Source organism: Camelus bactrianus, chromosome 10 (assembly GCF_048773025.1).
Source record: "Camelus bactrianus isolate YW-2024 breed Bactrian camel chromosome 10, ASM4877302v1, whole genome shotgun sequence".
NCBI classification, from domain to species: Eukaryota; Metazoa; Chordata; class Mammalia; order Artiodactyla; family Camelidae; genus Camelus; species Camelus bactrianus.
Window position 1 is genome coordinate 44,901,740 of NC_133548.1, and position 17,044 is coordinate 44,918,783.

General features: G+C 38.4%; 2 protein-coding genes across 2 annotated transcripts; one reads left to right on the forward strand and one right to left on the reverse strand.

Annotated features, from left to right (window-relative positions):
- Window positions 1-2,172: 2,172 nt before the first annotated feature.
- Window positions 2,173-3,138, reverse strand: OR56B4 (olfactory receptor family 56 subfamily B member 4). Its single transcript, XM_010964972.1, has one exon. It carries the CDS (start codon window positions 3,136-3,138, stop codon window positions 2,173-2,175), a length of 966 nt encoding a protein of 321 aa, XP_010963274.1.
- Window positions 3,139-15,376: 12,238 nt separating this feature from the next.
- On the forward strand, window positions 15,377-16,329 carry OR52L1 (olfactory receptor family 52 subfamily L member 1). The gene is given in 2 exon segments (XM_010965064.2): window positions 15,377-15,836; window positions 15,839-16,329. Coding segments are annotated over 2 exon segments (951 nt in total).
- Window positions 16,330-17,044: the final 715 nt, after the last annotated feature.

Below are 17,044 nucleotides of genomic sequence, written 5' to 3' on the forward strand. Positions count from 1 at the left end.
CTTGATCCATTTTGAGTTTATTTTTGTGTATGGTGTAAGGGAGTGTTCTAGCTTCATTGATTTACATGCTGCCGTCCAGTTTTCCCAACACCATTTGCTGAAGAGACTGTCTTTATTACATTGTGTATTTTTGCCTCCTTTGTCGAAGATTAGTTGACCAAAAGTTTGTGGGTTCATTTCTGGGCTCTCTATTCTGTTTAATTGGTCCATATGTCTGTTTTTGTACCAATACCATACTGTCTTGATGACTGTAGCTCTGTAGTATTGTCTGAAGTCTGGGAGAATTATTCCTCCAGCCTCTTTCTTTTTCTTCAGTAGTGCTTTGGCAATTCTAGGTCTTTTGTGGCTCCATGTAAATTTTATTATGATTTGTTCTAGTTCTATGAAATATGTCTTGGGTAATTTGATAGGGATTGCATTAAATCTGTAGATTGCCTTGGGCAGTATGACCATTTTAACAATATTGATTCTTCCAATCCAGGAGCATGGGATATCTTTACATTTTTTAAAGTCTTCTTTAATTTCCTTCATCAATGGTTTATAGTTTTCCATGTATAATTCTTTCACTTTCTTGGTTAGATTTATTCCTAGGTACTTTATTACTTTGGGTGCTATTTTAAAGGGGATTGTGTCTTTACTTTCTTTTTCTGTTGATTCGTTAATGTAAAGAAATGCAACTGATTTTTGAACGTTAATCTTGTAACCTGCTACCTTGCTGAATTCTTCGATCAGCTCTAGTAGTTTTTGTGTGGACCTTTTAGGGTTTTCTATATATAGTATCATGTTGTCTACATATAGTGACACTTCTACCTCTTCTTTTCCAATTTGGATCCATTTTATTTCTCTCTCTTCTCTGATTGCTGTGGCTGGGACTTCCAAGACTATGTTGAATAGGAGTGGTGATAGTGGGCATCCTTGTCTTGTCCCAGATTTTAGTGGGAAGCTTTTGAGTTTTTCACCGTTGAGTACTATGCTGGCTGTAGGTTTGTCATATATAGTTTTTATTATGTTGAGATATACCCACTTTGGTGAGAGGTTTTATCATAAATGGGTGTTAGAGTTGCTTCTTATTTTCTGTTTCATGAATTCTTCTCCTTTTTTTTTTTAAATCATGTTATAGATTGATTTACTATTGAATATTTAGCCAGTGTCACTAGGTTTTGGAGTGGAAGGAAGAAGCTGCAGTGAGTACTGAGTTAGTCATGTTAATCAGAGATCTTTGGAACTTGTTTACTCCTTGGAATTTTTGAGCTTTCTTCATGGCCCAATATTTTATCAATTTCTGAAAATACTGCATGTCAAGAACATGATGTGTATTGTCTGTTTTTACTGTGAGTTAGCTATTCAACATCCATTCAAACTCACCTTCCCATAACTTCTATCATACATTTTGGAAAGCTGAAGTACTTTGGGTCTTATAACTAGAGATAAACATTAGACTCATTCTGAGGAATCAGACGTATAAGTCTATTGAGGCTATTCTTTGTTCTTGTCTGGAATGTGGAGTTGAAAGTGAAGGATAGTAGTCATAGCTTTGATTGGCAGAGCAGAAAAGTAGAAAAATCTCTGTCTTTTGATAGCATAATAGAAGTGCCTTATTTTGTGTGTGTGTGTGTCTGTCTGTCTGTGTATGTGTGAGATGAGATAAATAAATCCCAATCTGGCCAAGCCATTATAATATAGTGTCTCTTACACACAGCTAACCACAACCTTAATCGATTGCTTAAATATTAGAGAGGCACACTTTAGTTAAGTATCATTCTTTTTTTATTGTCATTTTAATTTGCTTTTTTAAAAATTAGTCATGAAGCTGATAGAGGGAAAGGATTAACAGCAGGGACTTTATTGGCTTGGATTCTAATCTCACTCTGCAACTTCCTTCTTATTTGACCCTAGACAAGTTTCTCAACTTTCTTGCTTCATCTGCAAAATGTATAAAAAGCAATTGGTCTTGCTTCACAGGGTGGTTATGGCAATTAAATGAATTACTGTTCGTGAAATGTTTAGAATAGGGTCTTGCACATAGCATGTGCTGTACAAAATAGGTGAGTTAATTTCAATTGGTGATCCTAGCAAGTGGGAGATGTGGAATTTTGACCCAGAACTATTGGACTTCAAAGCCTGTGCTCTTTCTGTAATACCAATGATAACATTCTGTCATTTAAAGTTGGCTTACCTCCTAGACACATTCTCACCCAAACCAAGTACCCTCTGAAAGCCCACTCTCAGTTCCTGGGTCCTAAGAGCATACACCATAGGATTAAGTGCTGGGGGAATGACACTATGCAGCACATTGAGGAGAACAGGGATGAAGGGAAATCTTCTTCCTGCCAGATGGGTGACAGACACCACAATAATGGCTGTGTAGAAAAAGAGAATGAGGATGAGATGAGAGCTGCAGGTACTCAGGGCCTTAGCTGTTGCTTCTGCAGATTTCAACCTCAGCACTGAGCGAATAATCAAAGCATAGGAAGCAAAGACCAGACCCATGTCACTCCCAACCACAACCCAGGCCAAGGCCAAATGATAAAACCTATTAATAGTGATGTCGTCACAGGCCAGACTGGTGACCCCCAAGTTAGAGCAGAGGCAGTGGTCAATCTCATTCCTGGAGCAGTAGTGTCTCTGGGCAGCCAGTACAGGCACTGGGATGGTCAATAGGATATTCCTGAGTATCATAGACACTGTGACTTTGATCACAAAAGCTTCAGTGACTATGAAGGGGTACTGAAGGGGATAGCAAATGGCTACATATCTATCCACAGCCATGCAGAGGAAGATGCCTGACTCCATGCACATGAAAGAGTTGATGGCATAGATCTGAGCAAAGCACTCAGGGAGGCTGATGGTCTTGGCATTAAACCATAAAATGGCCAGGATTTTGGGCATGATGGTAGTAGCCAGGCCAATGTCCACTACCGCCAGGATACCAAGGAATAGATACATGGGCTGGTGCAGGGTGGGCTCATGTTGGATGGTGATCAAGATGAGGAGATTGGCACCAAGAGCTAAGAGGTAGAGCAGGGCCAGTGGCAGGGAAAACCAGTGCTGCCACTCATGAATGCCTGGGAGCCCCATCAGGATGAACTCAGACACGTGAAACCTTGAGCTGTTGGTTATACTCAGGGTGGTATCCATATCATGGGATGTCTCGATCTCAGCAGGTACCTGTAAATTAAGGGGAAACAAGAATAGGCTGTGGTTAGGTCAGCTGAGGGCCAAAATCTGTGTAGAGGTGTAAGGTTCACCAACAATAACTCAGTCTTTTTTTTTTTTTTTTTAACATGATGCATCTTTTATCCCTTTAAGACTCTCGGAGAAAGTTTACCTAAGAATAATAGAAGGTCCACGATAGATCCTAAGATAAAGATTTTGATATAATTAAAGTAGAGATTTAATGACTTTATGTGCCTGAAATCCCTGGTAAATTTTTGTATGTGGGGGAAATGGACATAATGCAGGAGACACATATATTATAAGGAAACAGACATTTCAGTGGTGTACTAGCTTTCAACGGCTGCCTAAAGAAAAAAAAAATCACAGACTGGGCAACTTAACCAACAGAACTTTATTTTCTCACAGTTTTGTAGGCTGAAGTCCAAAATCAAGGTGTCAGCTAGTTTTGTTTCTTCTAAGTCCTCTTTCCCTGGCTTGTAGATGGTTGTCATTCTGGTGCCTTTACATGGTCTTTTCTCCATGCACACACATATCTGTGTCCAAATTTCCTCTTCTTAAGGACACTGCACATAATGGATTAGGACTCACTGAAAAGATTTCATTTTAACTTAATTACCAATTTAAAGACCTTATCTGAAAAGATGGTTAATTCTGAGGTACTAGAGGTTAGGATTCAAAATGTGAATTTTGAAGGATACAACTGAGCTATAATAAGGAATAAAAATGAGAGGGTAGCCTCCATTCTTGGAGGCCTTCAGGAAGAGAATAAGTAGTCACAGTGAGAACCCTGACTAGGCTTTTCTTTTGGATGCCTTGTTGGAGAATAGTTTCTGACATAATCCATTTAAGCTTCACTCTCAAGGTGTTGTTATTGATGTGAAGAAATGGAGGTTGAATGATTTGTCTAGCTAAGAATCATATATTGAAGTTATTAATAAGTGACAAAGCTACAGTAAAATTTTAATATTCTGCATTTAATTTGAGCATTCATTCTGTGAAATCTTAACCAGCAGATCACTGTCCTATAGAATAGTATTGTTTCCTCATCTGATTATGAAAGTACATTAAAGACATATGTAAAGCTATATTTTGAAATCATCAGTGCTATTAATACAAAATATAATGAGGAACAAGTGGAAACAAACTTTTAAACACTTCTGTATTTCTGTATGCTATATGTTGGAAATATAGGAGGCTTTTTTTGCACACATTTAGACTTTTTCTTGTGTTTAAGTAATTTCATGGTTTAATCTTGGTCCTTTCATACTTGGTCTTCCTCATTTTCACATTCCTGACTTTGTTAATTCTTTCATTTCTGGGAAACTTCCAAATAATTATATCAAAAAGTGTACTTGAGAGACTTATGTCAGCAAAATGACAGACTAGGAAGCTCCAGGTCCTTGTTCTCTCATGGGAACACGAACGGAGTGACAGATTAACCAAAATAGCTTTGTGGGAGTTCTATAAACTAAGAAACTAAAGTCTTATAGTGACAAAGTAAACGCCAAGCCAAGAAAATGCCACACTCAAAATGACAGGAATTTTTCTGGAATTTTTCTCATTCTTTCCCCATAATCTGCCTTGTGCAGTACAGGAGAAATCCACCCAATTCCCAGTTCCTCCTTGTGGTCAGCACAGTGAGAAGGCAACCCACAGTATGGGAGGGAATATTTACAAATCACATATCTGATAGGGGGTTAATATTCAAAATATATAAACAATGTCTACTATTCAACAACAAAAACCAAACAAGTCAATTGAAAAACTGACAAATGTCTTGAATAGACATTCTTCCAAAGAAGATATAAAAATGGCTAATAAGCATGTGAAAAGACACTCAAAACTAATCTAATCATCAGGGAAGTGTAAGTCAAAGCCATGTTGAGATACCACCTCATACCCATTAGGAGGACTATAGCAAAAAAAAAAAAAAAAAAAAAAAAAAATTGAAAAAACCTAGAAAAGAACAAATGCTGGCAAGGATGTGGAGAAATTAGAACTCTTAGGCATCTTAGGTGGGAATGTGAAATGATGCAGTGGCTGTGGAAAACAGTATGGCAATTACTCAAAATATTAAAAATAGAATTATCATATAATCCAATAATTCCACTTCTGGGTATATAACCAAAAGAACTGAAAGCAAGGACTTGAAGAGATATTTGTATACCCATGTTTATATCAGCATTATTCTCTGTAGCCAAGAACTAGAGGCTACTCAAGTGCCCATAAACAGATAAATGAATAAGCAAAATGTGGTACATACATGCATGGAATATTATTTAACTTTAAAAAGGAGGGAGATTCTGACATATGTTATAACATGAATGAAACTTGAGGACATTATACTAAGTGAAACAAGCCAGTCATGATTCCACCTACATGAAATACTTAAAGTAGTCAAACTCAGAGACAGTGGAATGATGATTTCGACGGATTGGAGGAAGGGAATTGGGAGTTATTATTTAATAGGTAGAGTTTCAGTCTTTCAGGTGAAAAGTGTTCTGTGGATGGATGGTGGTGATGGTATATATATACAACAATGTGAAGGTACTTAATGCCACTGAACTATACACCTAAAAATGATTAAGGTGGTAAATTTTTATGTTATATGTATTTTACCACAATTAAAATTAAAAAAATACTCAAATTGTTTTAGGAATCCTTGACTATCTAAGAATTTTTTTGTTACTTTTGTCCATGAATAATACCTTGTTTTGTCAAATATCTAGGTATCAATATTTCCTTTCTCAAATCCCTGGCTTTGTTTGATTCAATGGTATGATGTATAAAATTGAGGCTCCATTTCCCATCACTCCTGAGAATGAGTGACCATGTCATTATTAATTATAATAAGCATATATTAATCATGAAATTGATTAAAAGTAGGAAAAAGGACAGCAGAAGTTCAGGAAACAAAACAATGAAGAAAAATATCTATAAATCAAGATCCCATTAGGCAACTATATTGATAGTTAACACTTTAGAATTTTTAATTTTCAATATTTTTCACAGTTGAAATTTTATGTAAATAGAATGATTCATCTTGTGCTTTTTCTTATCATGATACACTTACTATACAAGGTCCTAACTCATTGGGAAATTATAAAAATCATAATTCTATAAATGTTATTTTCAATGGCTGTGTATGGTTTTATAACATTTTCCCCAATTTTTGTTTGGTTTTACACACTGCTTACGTATTTTTAGATATAGTTAATTCTATCTTTAAAAAATCAGACTTAGAGCATTTTCCTTTCACCTTTTTTCCTAGATGTTTTAGGCTTAAAGTGAAATCTTTAACCAAGTATTTACGGATAGTCTCTATGGTAGTCTGTGAACTTCATAAATGTATGGAAAAACCCTGTCATCATTGTTATTATTATCATTATTATTATTAGGAGAGGATCTATTTAGCTTTCATCAGGTTTTAAAAACATTTCACCCCTCAAGTAAGAGATGCAGAGAATGATTCTTTACTCAAAATTTGGACCAATATTCACTTCCTTAAGTCTTTAAATTTTTACTAGTTGAGCTTTTTGTTTTGTGACATTAATTTTGCTGTTAATGAGAAATATGTAAAGAAATTGACTTTAAACAATAATATCCACATCTTTCTGCAACTGATTATTATGCCCTCTTTGTCACATATGTAATTTGTATATGAATTAATTCTGTCTCTGGACAGTCTGTTGTTTTCATATTTCTTGCCGGTTATTTCTGTGCCATATCAAACTGAATTAAATGTTATAGTTTTGTAAAAATTTACTGCACAATAGGACCATATTACTCTTATTCTCTTCAATTTTAAAGCTCTTTTCATGTGTTTATTCTTCCAGATTAACCTTAGAATTCATGTATTGAGTTCTAAAATAGCACACTTTTGTTTAGGACTTTGTTAAATCTGTAGATTAATTTTGGAAAAAAAAGGTGCTAACTTTATACTATTAAACTTCATTTAATAATGAAGACCCTCTCTGTCTCTCTTTGTTTCTTCTAAAGCTTCTCTATGTATTAAATATATAAAACATATTAAAAACTCATTCAAATTTTATTATGAATTTTAACATTTTGGGATATATGTAGTGAATATGATTTTCTGTAGTATGTATTCCATTGTATGCTTCTAGCCCATTAAATTTATCTTTTTTAGTATAATTATATTGGCTTTTGTTATTTCATCTTGCTTCATCCACTTTGATAAACTCTTATCACTTTTAAATGTGATCATTTCTTCCCTGTATTATTATAACAAACAGTTATCTGTTTTTTGTAAAGGAAATATTTTGTATGTTATGTATTACAATTGCATTTGTTTTATTATTTTGTTTTGTATATCATCCACGTTGCTAAACTATTATCAATTCTTAAAGTTTTCCCATTGGTACTCTGTAGTAGTCTAGGTAGACCAAAAAGATGCTTCAAAATAATGATGTTTTCCCTCTTTACAAACATTAACATCTCTTAATTTTTGTTTTATGTCTCACTGAAATGTCTGGAAACTCATTATCATGTAAAATAGTTGTGATGGCAAATATCTTTAATTGTTTTTGGTTGAATTTAATAGAGTTAGCTGGAATTTCATTAAATATGTATTTTGTTTTTAAAGTCTTTTGTCAAATATAAGAAACTTGTTTTTCATCTTTATCATTTCAAACACATTTATTTAATAGCATTTTATTTAATATCAATGATTCTTGAAATTAATTTTTGTTCTGAGAATCCTGGATTTAGAATTTACCATTCTAAACCTCTTTGTTTATCATTTATTCAGTGCAGTTTTACGGAGTCTTTTATGTAATGCTGAGAAATGGATACTTTTGTTTTCATTTCTTGAATATGTCGTTTTATTATGTTTTGTTTGCATGATCTTCTGACTGGAAAGTCCCATCCTCTCAAGGGTGTCCCATCATGTTAGAGTTCAGCCTCTCTTACTTCCTAACTGTAGACCTTAGTCTCTACAGAAGTGAAAAGCTTGAGAGGAGGGAGTACTAAAGGTGAAAAGTCAACCGCGGAGGTCAGCCATTAGGCATATAATCAAATTTAGAATCCGGGACAAAATTACAGAAACAGGAGACACATTCATCCCCTCACCTCTGAGGATGCAGGTCACTGACTTCAGGAGGGGCTGTCAGGAGGCTCCCAGGCTGCAACGCCTCCTGCAGCTGCTTCTGCTCTCCTGCTGCAGCTGCCAGTGTTTAGCCTTTTGTTGTTCAGAGCAGATTTGTGACTTTACTTGACATCCTTGGAGTTTGAGGTTTCAAGATCAGTTAGATCCCTGAGATTCCCTGGTTTGATGTGCTGCTCTATAAGTCCTTCCCACTCTATTCCAAACGTCCTCCAGGGTCTAATGCTTTTTTACATTGAAACGGGAAAAGGCCCTCAGTGCTCTCAGGGGTTAGCCAAGTTACTTCTGGGAGTAGGCCTATCAGCCCACCACATGGACAGCTCTCCACTCCAGACTCCCAAGAGCTTAATTCACCCTTCTCTGATGCATAGTGCCCCTCATTACAGGACTGTTCTGAAGTATCCCATCTCGGAATATATCTTTATTTCATACTCCTTCCAGAGTTTGCCCCTATCTAATTTCCATCTCACAAACTTTGGGTGTAACCTCTTCATTTTGTTTCCTCTTCCTCATCTGACAGATACTTCTTATTTCTCTACAGTTTAATTTTTGTTTTAACACCACACGGAAATCACTTTTGCTAATGCTTTCCAATTGCCAAAATCAGTCAGTCAATCAATTAATTAATTAATGGGGGCAGCAATTTGCTTTGCATTCTACCCTTTCTTATGTATACAACATGAATTACTAATTTTTCAGTGGTCAGTGTTTTATTTGTTGTTAGGATGGAGTGGCAACTTCCAAGATCCTTTCATGCAGGAAAAGAAGCCAGCAGCCCCTACAATGAACTTTTTAATAAATTTTTTGTCAGCATTTAGAATCTTTTTTGTATATCTTTCCAAAAATAGACTCAGTGGAAAAAACATAATTTGCACATTTAGAAACATTTTGCCAAATCACTGTTTGGTATGTTTGGGCCAATTTACAGTCTTACCAGATGTGTACAAGTGTCAATTTTGAGGTGGCATTGATGGTGAGGGACGTTTTGTTTTCTACTCTTACTTGTTTTTCAGATTATAAAAAGTTCAGTATAATTTTAATATGCATATTTTAATTAGTGTTGCTGACAATTTTAATGATTTTAATGGCCATTTTTTTCTAGTGAGATAAAATAAGATTATAACCTAGGTTATAGTTTATTTATTTACTTTATTTATAGTTTATTGAGAGCTAAAATCTCTATCCTTTCCTAATACCTAAATGATGTTTCATTATCCATTATAATTTACAATTATGTATATAATGATTGTTGAATGATCTCTGTCCCTTATCCCTACCAGATGGTGAGTTCTGTTGTATTCTTAGCATAGTGCCTGGCACAGGATAGGCTCTCAATAAATGTTTGCTCAATAAATAAATTTCACTATTTAATGGACTGTATCTTTACTATCATGTTTCCTCATCAGTCACATTGGTGCAGTGTATGTTTTTGATGAATACATAATCTCCAAGTGTAACACTGTAGGCACTCAATAAAGTTTTATTGAAGAAATGAAATAAGTTGTCACAAAACAACCATTGCAATTGTAATCACTATTAACACTATTGTTTTCACTGCCATCCTCATGACTAATAACACATTGATTTAATCTTTGCAAATATTGTTAGTTTTAACCGGTGGTATTTTGGACATTGTGCAGACATATTAAAGGGGACATGATTATTCTTGTAATGCAGACTCACTGCTGTGTATAAGCATAGAACAAAGAGAAAACTAGCATTTGTTGTCCTTTTCTTTATTATTTTCTACATTATTCTGAGTATGTACTAGGCTATCATTTTGATGATGAAGTGAAGTTGGAAATACAGAAATTATGATAAAATGCGATAGTGTGTGGTAGAGATTGGCTTCAAGTCACAGAGGACTAATTCTCATCGGGAGATAAGGGTAGAAATGGGACACAGGGTGGCTTAGGTTAAAGACATGCTATGAATGACCAGGGTTTAGAAGAAAATGGGCCTGAGTTGTTGGGTGGGTACATGGAGGATTAGGGCTAAACTTATGGTCCCTAGAGGGAGTCTGCCTCAGTCTTTCTCCTAAGTGGCTTCTGCTCTATGCCATACTCTACGATCCCATTTTTCTCTATTAAATATTAATCTTCGATATTATTAGGAAGAAGATCGTTCTTCAAAGAAAGGGCGAAAAGCAGAGACTCTCCCTCCACTCTTGTCATTGCTCCATGTGTAGAAAGTGGGACAAAGATCTGCAGGAGAGATGGAATAGCCACAAGATTGCAGAAGATTACGGAATAGTCTCAAGATTTCTTAGTGGGTGGAGGATTGAGTGATGTTTACCTCTGGATTTAGAGTTCTCTAAGTGCTTTGGTCAAACTACTTTTGAATGATCTTAGTCTGAAAATTTTGTATTAGCATAAAATCTTGATGATATGAACAATCTACCATTTCCAGTTACTAGTATCTCTTCTGGCTGCCCTCTTTCATTAAATGTTCACTTAGTCAATATCTTCCCTATATTTTGGCCGCCCATAATCTTGGTGGGAGACTTCAGTATTATTGTGAATGACCCATTGAAAACTCTGGATTTTCATATTCTTGATTTCTTTTCCCCCCAAATCCTTATCTCATTTACCCATTCCCGTGACATATCCTTGAACTTCCGTAGAGATCACTGTATCTAACAGATCTTCCAGCATCTCTGCTTCACCCCTTCCTATGCATACTCCTAGCATGATATTTGATAATGAGATTCTGATTGTCTTTTAATCTTCTGCTTAAAATCTTCATGACTTTCCACTGCCCTTTGATATGACCGAAAACATACATGCTAAAGTTCTTGCTTACAGACCAGGCTTAGTTCCTGAGAACTACATCCCTAAATTTCATGATTCTGTCAAGTCTTTGACAATACCCTCCTGCCTCAGGGATTTTGTATCCTCAGCCTACCCCCACACCTCCCTTTACTTTTAATATATTCTTATGGTCACTAACTTGAATTAGGGTGGGCTCCCATACTGAGAACATTCTCATATGATATGTTTTAAGACACTGTAGTTTTAGGTCATAATATTTATAATTGTAATTAGGTATCTGTGATCACATATTTAATATATATTCTCCAGTGAACCATGATGACAAGGACCATTTATACTATTAATTGTTTGTTTTTTCCAATATCTAGCAGAGTACATGGATTTAATAGATATATATCTTATCTATTGAATGAATGAATGAAAGAGGTTTATCAGCAGCTATGAATAAAATACTTAATAATTGGATGAATAAAAAGACTGTGAAATCAAAGCATTATTCCAAAGGAGAATGTGGCCACTAGGGTGGACTGGTGATTAATCAGAGATGGGACCAAGGGAAGGGTCTGCTTGGGGATGGGAAGATATGATAGCAAAGATCTTAGCCCACCTCTTTGGGAACCTGTGGGGACAGACTGTTTCAGAATCAATACTCATCCCATACTTGCTATGTCTGTGGACTATGTCACAATCCCCCTGAAGAAAAGCAATCAGTTCACCTGAGACAGTGACATTTGCCTTAGGTTGGAGTCTCCAGAAGAAGACTCTGAGGAAGAGATTTGCATACAGGAGGTTTACTGTGAAATATACTTGAAAATTACACATGTCAGGGTGTGAAGGAAGCAGAGTGGAGAAGAGAAGGAAGTTAACCTGTGATCCAGTTACCCCAGATGTCTGAGCTAATTCCTTGGGGTATTCTTGAGGGGGATGGCCCTTCAGTGTTGTTTCAAATTGAAGAAAGAGGGTCAGGTCTGTGTATTTGTACATAGAGTAGACATTGGCTAAGAGCTGCACTCAGGTAGGAAAAGTAACTTTGAGTGAGTTAGCTCTCTTTGTCCAAGGGAGACTGACTTGATTGTGGGCTTTTAGCAGCCCACACTTGCAGCAGATGGAAGAATGAACACATTTAACCTCAGAGTCTGCTAAAGAATTTCCTGGGACTGAGTTTGACCTATGAATACAGAGCAATGTGAGGTTTCCTAGCCCACTGAGCCTGTGGTTTCCCACACAAGTCATCAGGATGTACAGGCTTGGGGGTGATCATCAACACAGGACAATGTGGGCCCCTTGCTCAGGCACAGTTGCCTTTCCCTTCTCTGTCTCTCTGCCCAACCAGCTCTCCCTGGGGCAGCTTAGCTCTGTGTGCCTCTAGTGATTCCAGAGACTAACTTTAGCTCTGTCCAGGTAGGTCTGTGTGTCTTCTGGGACCTGCCAACCGGTAATAAGAGCTTCCCTGATCAGTGCCTTGTTCATAGTCACCAACCTCTGCCTTGGGGAAGTATCAAGAGTAGACTTGCCTTTCAGAATGAAGATGACAAAACCGGCTAAGAGTTCTTGCATGGTATTTGGAAATGACTATGAAGGTCATTTTCTTGCTGTGGAAAATGAGGTCAGGTTTGGAGCTTATGGTTTTGGGGAAGACTGTTGACAGTGGACTTCTGCCTTCCCCATAGCCCTGGCTTAGGAGTTATTTCTTGGTTGGCTACTATGGCTCTGAGTCTTCTAATATCTCTGGTTTGATATCTCTTAGTAAATCTATTTCCCTTTATTTCAGAGTAGCTGTTCTCCCCAAAACTAACTGACTCCTCAAAACTAACTCTCTCTTTTCCAATCCCCTTAGCTTCTGCCCTTCAGGTCACACATGCTGTGCGCTAACCTATGAACTTGCAGACACTTCCCAGTGCCATTAAACCTTCATGGTCAGCTGAGGAATTCACAGGGGCCATTAGCATTCTCCTAGGTTGGCATCCTCATCATCACATATGGTGTGTGGAGACAGAGCTGATTTACCTAATTTACCCAAGTCTGGCCAGAGCTACTACTCATCCTTCACATTTTTTGAAAACTTTACCTGCATGGACCTGGGTAATGTGTTTGATTTCCTCTTTGATATTCAGAGATTACAGTTCAGCCCTTCTGGGTACAATATCCTCTTTATCACTTCCAAGCTGGACAGAAGATCACCATGGAGACTCAACCGAGACTCAGAGTGTTTCTGCAGCTGAGCAGAGAGGGCCATGGTGAAACCTTCTTGAGACTGGGAATGTTCTCTCTCTTTTTTAAAGTTCTCTCCATGATTCTGTCTCCCTCAACCCTTTGTGAAGATTGTAAAGCATGCACCCTCAAGAGATAGCCCCAAGACCAGGAGAACAGTGCCCCTGTATCAGGAATATTTTATTCATTGTTTCTGTGTCTCAGATATGACACCTGACCTCTGCCTTGGAGTGTTTGATTTCTGTTTCACCTTCTCCTGGTAGGTCATCACCATGAACTCTCTACTGCTGTGCCCTCCTCCAGTCTCTTTCTGGGTCTCTGCATCTCCCTTTTAGCACTATCGCAAAGTCCATGTCACTGTTAAGAAGATTAAGGAGACAAGGACAGACCACAGCCTACAGAGGAGCTCTCTGCCTGCAGTGACAGAGGCAGCAGCAGAAGTGACCAGTAGTGACCACAGGAGTCCCTCATTTCTGATACACACCTGGGATTCTGTCGTAGCTCTCAGGGCAGAGAGATTCAGTGTGGTTCCTCTGCCATGAGGCACCCAGAATATCACTTAATGCTTTTTGTTTTTTGTTTTAATGGAGGCGCTGGAGATTGAGCCCATGACCTTGTGCGTGCTAAGCACGTGCTGTGCCACTGGGCTACAGTGCCCACCCATCAGGATACCACCTTAGGTGAGGAGCACTGGGGCTCCCTTAGTGCACCTCTCGTAGGTGCTCCACTTTCTGCTGCAACAGTCCCATCCCTTACGTTCAGTGTCTGCCTTGTCAAGTTCCCATGACTCCTGATTGTTTTATATGCTCAACTGTTTATTTTTAATGTAACCATATAGATTTATTTCTTCACCAGACATTACAGAGTACCAGTTAACTTCTTGCCTTCTGGGACTTGCCCTGGGACTACTATCTTAAGCTAGGCGTAGTCCCTATTTTTTAAGGACTGACACAATAATGAGATGTACAGTGCAAGGTAATCAGTACAATGTGACCTTTATAGGAAAGAAGAGGAGACAAGCCAGGCTGCCTTACAGAATTTGGGGACAGCTTCTGAGAAGAGAGGTTGCTTGGACTGGATTTACATGAATAATTAGGGATGTACAACTTCAATGTTTTTTGCTAATTGACCCCTGCTTTTTGGTCAGAGAGGTAAATATATTTTCATTTTTCGATTCCTGGGAATCAAGTCCCTTCATCTTTTCCTCTAAGAATCACTGAGGGACCACTTGTTGACTTCAGTAATGAATGTTTAATAAACAACTCTAAGCTTTCCCCCTAGACTCACAAACTTCACAGCGCAAAGAAGAGGCAGGTTACTCAGGCACACGCATCTCTGCTTCTCCTTCAACCGCGGAAGTTTGGCTTCACCTTCCATTGCTCTGCTGACACGGCTGCTATCAAAGCAATGGGTGCACAAATGCTCAGCTGTCCTCTGACTTCTCAGCTGACACATGAGAAAGGACCTAATGCGTAGCAGAAGAGAATTAACGTTCTCACTATGTAGGAGGTTAAGCACTGAAATGTGAATTTTGGTAAGATTAAGAGATTCTCCTGGAGGTCTCAATAAAACAGATGTCACTGATACGTGAAGTTATCAGTGGATTTGAATCTGGAAGGAAAACAAAGGCCGGGAGATACGTACCAACCAGGCATTTCAGATTTTGTAACTGCCACGGTCAGAATTTGGGGGCAATATTATAGTCATTGTTGATTTATAAAGAAGACAGTAGGAGTGAACTATAGATGCATAATCCACAAGAACTGAGTCATTCCTGACTCTTTTAATACATGCATATACATATATACCCCCCCTTACATAGAAAAATACAATTATCTCACATTGTGTCTAAGACAGACCCATATACACAAACATATCCAGTTTCAAGGTTTTTGTTTTAATGCTAGGGAGGTTAAACACAGCACTATTTAATTGTTATTGTGGAGATGTTAGAAGCTCTGAAGCATCATGATCAGATACAGGCGCAGCAAAAGTTTGAAACAGAGAAGCATTGGGAAAAAAGAAAATGTATCAGGAATAGAGAAATCATGATTTTGGTTTCTTCTGCCTCTTCTTCCTTTCCAGGCTGTTGATGATGGCTCTGAGTAATTCCAGCTGGAGGCTGCTCCAGCCTTCTTTTTTCCTGATCGGCATCCCAGGTTTAGAGGAAAGCCAGCACTGTATAGCATTGCCGCTGTGTGTCCTTTACCTCCTTGCCCTAGTGGGCAATGTCACCATCCTCTTCACCATCTGGACTGACCCATCCTTGCACCAGCCTATGTACCTCTTTCTGGCCATGCTGTGTGGCATTGACCTGGTTCTGGCCTCCTCCATTGCCCCCAGAACCCTGGCAGTGCTCCTGGTTCATGCCCATGAGACTGGGTACATGGTCTGCCTGATGCAGATGTTCTTCATCCATGCATTCTCTTCCATGGAGTCAGGTGTCCTTGTGGCCATGGCTCTGGATCGCTACATAGCCATCTGTCACCCTCTGCACCATTCCACCATCCTGCATCCAGGGATCATAGGGCGCATTGGAGTGGCAGTGCTGGTGTGGGATTACTCCTGCTCCTCCCCTTCCCCATCCTGCTGCAGAGACTTGTCTTCTGTCGGGCCACTGTCATAGGCCATGCCTATTGTGAACACATGGCTGTGGTAAAACTTGCCTGCTCAGAAACCACAGTGAACTGAGATTATGGGTTGGCAGTGGCATTGCTTGTGGTTGGTCTAGACATCCTGGCCATTGGTATTTCTTATGCCCACATCCTCCAGGCAGTGCTGAAGGTACCAGGGGTTGAGGCCCAACTTAAGGCTTTTAGCACATGTGGGTTTCATATTTGTGTCATCTTGGTCTTCTATGTTCCTGGAATGTTCTCCTTCCTCACTTACCGCTTTGGCCATCATGTGCCCCATCACACCCATGTTCTTCTGGCCACACTCTACCTCCTTGTGCCACCTGCTCTCAATCCACTTGTCTATGGGGTAAAGACTCAGCAGATCCGCCAGCGAGTACTCAGGGTGTTATACATAAAAGGATGGGTCTAACACATCCCAGTTATTTTCTTCAGGGGCTCCTGCCAAAGACACTGCCAGGAGCCCATGGTTGGCCTTGGCCATGTGGATAGAGGTCATTCCACAGTGGGAAGTCCTCCTACTCGTAGGAGTCTTATGGCAAAGGACATCATGAGCACTTGGCTCCATAGCTGACTGGCATGTACCTGAGTAGCCGAATTTGTGAATATCTTCCCCATTCTTTCTTTTGCTCCTGATCCCAACACTTTTCTATTCCTTGTGTTGGAGGGATTATAGCTTGGGGAAAAGATGATAGCTTTGGATGTGTTGTTTTTTTCCTGCCTTCTTCCAATAACTGATCATTCAACATCATCTGGAATGGGAGTAAAAAGTCGTAACTTTTGCCAGGTTTTAGTTTCAGAGTGTCTTCAAACCCTCTAAGTTTGTGGTATGAGCTCTAGGTCATTGGGGTCTTATGTAGCAACAAGATCTCTATCAAAGCATTTGACACAGCCACAATTTAAGAAGACTCCTTTCGTTGCAGTATGAGTGTTACTTATTTAAAATAAACAAGAGTGAAAGGCACTGTAATATATTCATAGGGTAGTAAGATATGATCTCTATTTCTAAGGAAGAAATATGTATGTCCACAGTGTATTTATTTTTTTAAAATCCAGTTTGTATTTTTAATTTATTCATATTTTTACTTAGGGTAAAGAGTGAATAAGACCAAGTATTGAATGTATAT